The sequence below is a fragment of the Myotis davidii genome, unplaced genomic scaffold (genome assembly GCF_000327345.1).
Source record: "Myotis davidii unplaced genomic scaffold, ASM32734v1 scaffold173, whole genome shotgun sequence".
Taxonomy (NCBI): Eukaryota; Metazoa; Chordata; class Mammalia; order Chiroptera; family Vespertilionidae; genus Myotis; species Myotis davidii.
The window spans coordinates 3,943,128-3,950,049 of NW_006286303.1; the positions used below are offsets into that span (position 1 = coordinate 3,943,128).

The 6,922-nt window shown below is 40.3% G+C and overlaps 1 protein-coding gene across 1 annotated transcript in view; it reads right to left on the reverse strand.

The window, feature by feature from the left end:
- Nucleotides 1-2,201: 2,201 nt before the first annotated feature.
- Nucleotides 2,202-6,922, reverse strand: part of CWH43 (cell wall biogenesis 43 C-terminal homolog) — a gene marked incomplete at its 5' end in the record, with an annotated part of 34,672 nt that continues 29,951 nt past the window's right edge. Inside the window, 2 exons of the mRNA XM_006757843.2 lie at nt 2,202-2,475; nt 6,141-6,296. Coding sequence (XP_006757906.1) covers nt 2,397-2,475; nt 6,141-6,296 — 235 coding nt within the window. The remainder of the gene's footprint in view (nt 2,476-6,140; nt 6,297-6,922) is intronic.

Here is a 6,922-nt window from a genome sequence, read left to right on the forward strand (position 1 = left end):
ATTATCAGAATAGCACACTGGTAAGGGAGGAGTTGCACTCGTGTCCTCTAGTGGACATTCTGAGAACAGCACCCTACTAATGAATTGTAACCGTCTGCACTAGAAATTAACAGAAATTTGGGGAGATGCAGAAAGCCAGAGGAGATAAGAAGGAAATCTCTAAAGCACATGATGTGGAGGAGACAAAAGATTTTTTAAAACAAAGAATATATAATTATTCTACCTGAAGATGTTTGAGTTTCTATAATGTAAACCCCCTCTCTCTCTTTCTAGATGTTCAGTAAAGTATGCTGTCCACTGAAACACATGGTGTGAGTGCTTTATTTTACTTTGGAGGAATTCAAGTAAATAACCCAGTTCTATGTTTGCTTGGCACAGCACAGACATAGTGCTTGCTGTCTGCGTGTAGACCTGCTTCCCCAGAACTTTGGGAAATATTGAGCACCTGCTGAGTGCCAGGGACTTCTAGGTGCATTAAATGCATCCTCTCCTTGCATTAACCTTGCATCGTAGCATAATCCTATTTAGAAATTCAAGAGTGGGACCATCTCTGAACTGAAATATGACAGTGGGAAGAGGACAGTGAGAGGTAACCATAAACATGTGAACCTTGCCCCTTAACCTACCACAATTCACAGAAATCTTGGGGAGGACACTGAATTTAGGAGGGAGCAGAATGGGGTTCTGGCTCTCTTATCCAGAGCCAAAAGGCCAGGAGACCCCAGCTGGCATCTGGGTTACATAACTTTGCAATATTGTCAGGGGATGATGTTCGTAAAGCACTTGGCTCAAGAGAGGGTCAATAGTCAGTAGTTACTACTCAAGCTGTCTTTCGTATTCTGGCTGGCACATTTGGCAATCAGGACCCAGAGATAAGGGATTTTTCAGTTAAGATACACTTCCTACCACCCCCACTTGCCTAGCACAGTTCTATGGATATGATAGACACTAAGTAAATGTTGTTGTCAGCTTCTCCACGTTCCCCAAGCATGAATAGGCTCAAGGACTGCCTCATTACTAAGCACTGATGCATAGTAAATTACCCCAATACATAGTTATTAAGACAATAGTTATTATCTGACTAGATGGTTGGGCTTAGGTCTCTCATGAGTTACAATCAAGATGGCAAGTGGGGAAAAAAGAAAATAAGCAAAGAAAACACAAAAAGATGGCAAGTGGGGCTGAAAAACAACTTGAAGCTTGACTTGGGCCGGAAGTTCCACATCTTAGGTGGGTCACTCCCATGGCTGTTGGCAAGTTCCTTACCTCTTCCCACAGGGCTGCCCATGACACGGCAGCTGGCTTCTCTCAGGCCCAAGAGAGCGAGACTAAGGCAGGACCACAATATCTTTTTATCACCTAAGCTTGGAAGACACATGCCATCTCTTTCACTTTATTCTTCTCATCAGAAGTGAGTTAGTAAGTCTAGCCCACACTCAAAGTGAGGCAAATTAGGTTCCACCTGAGGAAGGCAGTACCAAATCATTTGTGGACATATTTTCAAAACCACCATGGGGCATAATGTCTTGCATATGGCTGTGTGCTCAATATGACACGTTTACTAAGTAGATCCAAGGAACGCCCTTGGATTGTGACGTAAACCCTTTGGAAATTCTCTCTTGTCATTTTTATCTCTGCCCCCAAAGATAAAACAACATTCAGAGCCCATTCCAGGTCTATGATGTTATGTGCCTCCCTGAAGGGCATTCCAATCACTATTTCTATGGAGACCATGCTCTGGGGCTGAATTCTCCCATCATCTACCTGCTTAATTCTAGGGAAGAAATCACTCCATGGGACCCCTCTGTGTGCTGAGGTGTGCTCCCTGAGCTGGTGACCTGACTGATTGGAGACATCACAGCCACGGAGTGAGATAAGCATGGGAGAAAAGACAGGTGATCCTACCACAGGTCGGAGGAGGAGGATGATTGGCATGCTGGCACTGCTGAGTCAGCAATAGGTTTTTGTCCATACTATTCTTCTAACAATTAGACTTACTATTGAAACATTTCCTCCCTGCTTAGTCCCAAGAGGGATTTAAGACTGCTTGATTTTTGTAAATAGTTCTTCCAGCTCGTCAACAAATCAATTTCTTATTTTAAAGCATTACAAAGGTAAGACCTTATAATGATTTTATCTCTAGTAGCAAAACTTTCTTATATTACCCCACATTGTTATTTTTATCAAAAATAACTAAAACAATTTGGAGAAATACTTTTATTAAGCAATATACTTTATAAATTGATAGAATTTCCCACTGTATAGATACCATACATTTTCAAAATTGAGGGTTTTTATGTATGTCGTTTCCCACTTTCATCTATTTTTTTCTTTTTATTTATTTATTTTTGTTTTCCTTAGACTTGCTCAGTCGGTGAATTCTTGTTTTAAATAGTTCATAAAAAGTATTTCGGTGTACTCATATGAAAATGATGGTTGTTCTCATAATTGTGTCCTTCTTTATAGGATCCAAATCTAAAAAAAAAGTAATTGACATGTAAAAACCATTCAGAAAGGTATGCTCTTATATAAAATTTCAACCATAATCTGCTGTGTTTTTACTTATCTATCATACAACCTGGAGAGATGTGATCAATTTATAAGACAGCAAATGAAGAAATAAAAAAGGATTCATGCATCTGGGAATGGCAGTTGCATGAAGGACTTTAATCTTCAAAGTCCTCTTTCCATGGTTATGGATTACTCCAAAAGCACAGCTGTTTAAGAATTATTGGCCGATTTATTGAAAAATAAATCTAGATTTTTCTCTCTAGTCCTCAGCTCTAATAAAGTCCATTTTATAGGTGAAGGTGATGCCATTGTAAATAACCTGGTTATTTAAATACTAGTAGGCACATGCCCAGTAAGGTCTGAGTGACATGGGAGGGCACTTGCCCATCAATCACACCTGAAAGCGAGTCAAGCAGAATAGGCATGGCTACTGCAAGTGTGCGAAACCGCAATATATAAACTTCTACCAAAGAAACGCGCTCTCCCGTTGCAAGGGCTGTGCTCCCCTGTGTCCACACGCTCATGGCCATGTGGGGCACCCACAATGGACTGATGGACTTTAATCTGGCCTGAGAGCTGAGCTACACCCAGCTGCACCATGGAACAGAAGCGCTGGACACTGACTTTGCTTTTGACCCTACTAGGACCACAGCTGCACCTTTCCCAGGACTGGCTTAAGGGGCACTTGCTTTTGACTCTACTAGGACCACAGCTACACCTTTCCCAGGACTGGCTTAAGGGGCAGGGACTTTGGAACTTGAGAAATGTAACTTCACACAAATAAAGCCTTCTTCCACATCTCATCCACATCTGTGAAAATCTTAGAAAATTCATTTTCTAAAGATATTGCAAAGCCTCGTTCCCACGAGTGACAAGGAAGTTTAATTCTCTGGTAACACAGGGATCATGAAATCTGAAATGTTGTTCATGTTACAATTACACATGCATAAAATCTGTTCTGGTACAATTGCAACTTCTAGGTCTTCCTCTAATGCTCACGTGCTGCAGCTGTTTCCTTTGCTGATGAAAAATAATGAATGATAGGGCTCTAGCTCAGTGGTTCTCAACCTTGGCTGCACATTAGGATCACCTGGGAATCTTTTTAAAATCCTGATTTCTGGGCCTATCGTCCGGAAATTCTGTTTCCACTGCTCTAGCTGGTATGATGAAATACAAAGGAAGCTAAGACCTGAGAAAATGAAGCCCTTGACTTCCTTTTCTTCATCAGCAAATAACCTCCCCAATGTAGGAGATGGGAGATCTGTTTACGCTGTCATCTCAAAACAATAATGATAAAAAATATCAAAATTTTGTCCAACCTTTGACCCTGCTGTTCCACATCTAGAACTGAGTCCTAAGTAAGTAACCAATGCTATGCCCAAAAATATAAGAAGTCCCTTGGAGATTTTTCATATTAATGAAAAAATAAAATCTGCAAAAACAACAATATGGGTTAGCTAACGTCTGGTCCATCTATGCACTGGAATATTATGCAATCATTAAAAATATTTTCAGAGGAATACTTTATTATGGAAGGAAGTTCATAATATATTGTTTAGATGGAAAAGTCAGCTTAATATATAGAATGAATACACATATACACACATATATATATGTTTCATACATTTGCCAAGCTGGGGTAATTGTGTAATATATAGATATATATGCATTATAAGTAGCAAAAATATATCCAAAAGCTTTACCAGGGTTAACCCTTGAATTGTCTCTCTCCCCACCAGAACATAAGCTTTATAGGACAAAGACTTGGTCTTACTCCCCACTCTGTCCTCTGCATCTAGCACAGGGCCTCACAGGTGCTGGCATCATGGGACTCTATGGATATTTTGTTGAATTAAAGAATGGGATTTTTGGTGAAGTTAGTATTCTTTTACTATTTCTATTTTATAAGTCTTCATAGGTATGTACATTTGATAATAAATTTTCAAATTAAGGCAGGCCTTTTACTTATGCTTCTGTTATTTTCATAATTAAACTGAGTGGGATCTAGCTCCCTTTACAGTTGTTTTGGATCAATCTGCAGTTGGGATTAGCCAAAAATGTGGTTTTTAAAAAATATATATATTTTTATTTTTAGAGAGAGAGGAAGGCAGCGGGAGAAAGAAACATCGATGTGAGAGCCGAACATCGGTTTAGCCAAAAATATTTTATTTGAACTTCACACTCCTGGTGTGAAGAATAAGGAAATGGGAATATCTTTAACTTCAACTTCCCAGATCTTCTAACTTCCATTTTAGAAGTCATCTCAATCAGCAAAAGGAAACTTTCTATGCCTTTTGCTTAACTGTTAATACAACAAATACTACTGTTGCTATTGCAGCTGCTGGCTACTGAGCACTGACCATGAACTGACCATTCTGAAAAGGTTATGTCTCATTCAAACCTCAAATAACGTTGGAGGGAGGCACTGCTATCCGCCCCCCGCCCCCCTCCCCCGCCATTTTGCAGATGAGAGAGATGAGGCTTGGAGAGGCCAGGTGGCTTGCCCACAGTTTTGCAACTGTTCACTGGCAAGACGAGGAATTGAGCTGGGCAGCTTGACCCCAGCCCATGCTCCTCACAACCACATTGCACTTACAAAGGGAAATACCAAGTACAGCAATGGAAGCAAATCAAGACTTGGTTATAGCTCTCCTTACATGCATTGCCTACACTCTGGTCCAGTTTTTTCCTTGTTGTGAGGAGAGACAAGGAAGAAAAAAAATGAATAAGTGTCTTCTTTCTTCCCCCAAAGAAAATGAGGTCTGAGAAGTTTCTATAGATATTCGTTGGTAAAACTAGCAGAAATATTAAGTACTAAAATGTCATGACATGTTCTGGGTTTGGTTTTATGCAGATGTTTCTTCTCATTGTCCAGTCGTGGGAGGAGAAAAGAACACATATTCCAAATCACATCTTTTGCTGCAAAGAGATTTGTCAGATAACTTCAGGTAATATATTTAAAACTCAATATAATTCACATGGCAGAGTATCTGTGATGGAAATGAATGATACACTCTCTATAGTCTCCATCCTATCGGCACAGTAGAATAACCTGGAAAGATATTTTAAAATGCAAACCCCCCGACCACCAGGAAGTCCTGATGAGCCGGTCTGGGAAGTTTTTGCAAGCTCTCCAGGAGTGTCTAACATGCAGCCAACAGCAACCAATGACACTAAGGGGCTTCCTTCGCACTTCACAGCTCCCTCTGACTAGCCCTGCAGTGACGTTACTTCCTGTTCCTCAGTCTGAGCTCCCTTATCTGTCAAGTGGGGATAACAAAAGCACCAGCCCAACTGGGATGAATCAAGATAACGCAAAGCACTTAGGACACGGTCTGGAGAACACTCCAGTGTCAGCTATTGCTGTGGTGTTAATGACGGCCATAGTCGCGTTGATGCCTATGTGAGCTTTTCACCTGAAGAGGGACTAACAACACATTTCTCCATCTCAAAAGGCAGGGACCATAACTGCAACCCCCAACAAGATTTTATCATCTTTACCTTGAGCTCCCGTACCTGAATGAACCTCTAGAACCAAACAGAATGTGTAGCTTGTTGTGAGGTAACAGGTCCCTAGAGGGGGTGCAGTGTCTCATATCTGTAGTCTACAACATCAAGGACTCACTCACCTGGGGTTGAAATGAATTTTCTTGGGAACTTCCCTGTGGTCTGTGACCACTTTGTGGTTGTCTCTATAATTTATGGGGTCATCAGGGATCCTAAACTTGGCCATCTGAATTTCAGAGTCGCTCAGTTCAGCATGAGAAATTCTTGCATAACCCAATCTGTGGCAGGAATAGAAATGGTTTGTAAAGATTTTATTGTCATTCGGAAATGTGATGAGATCTAGTAGGTAACACCTTCATTATTAAGCCAATTTCCCATTTCTAACGCTACCTGTGTTTCACTAGAATTATCTTGACTTGTTACTCTAAATATTTATCAACATATTACTTTTACAACATAAGTGAATAAAGAACATGCACACTGTTTAATTAACTAAACATAGTTGGCAACCTTACTCTACTTGTTTACACTAATGAATATTCTGTCTATACAAATTGCCTCTCACACAATATATTTTGGAATATATATAAAATATTCACTTTTTGACATGAGATGATATGTATACATATTTTTAGCTATGTTTTATTGATTTTAGAGAAAAAGGAAGGGAGAGGGATAGAGAGATAGAATCATCAATCAGCTGCCTCCTGCACACCCCTTACTGGGGATCAAGCCTGCAGCCTGGGCATGTGACCTGACCAGGAATCAAACCGGTGACTTCTTGGTTCATGGGTTGATGCTCAATCATTAAGCCACAGCAGCTGGGCTGGGTATTCAAAGTTTGAATAATTTGAGCAAAGATTTGGTTTGAAATTTTGCTGTTTTTTTTAAACACCATATCCTC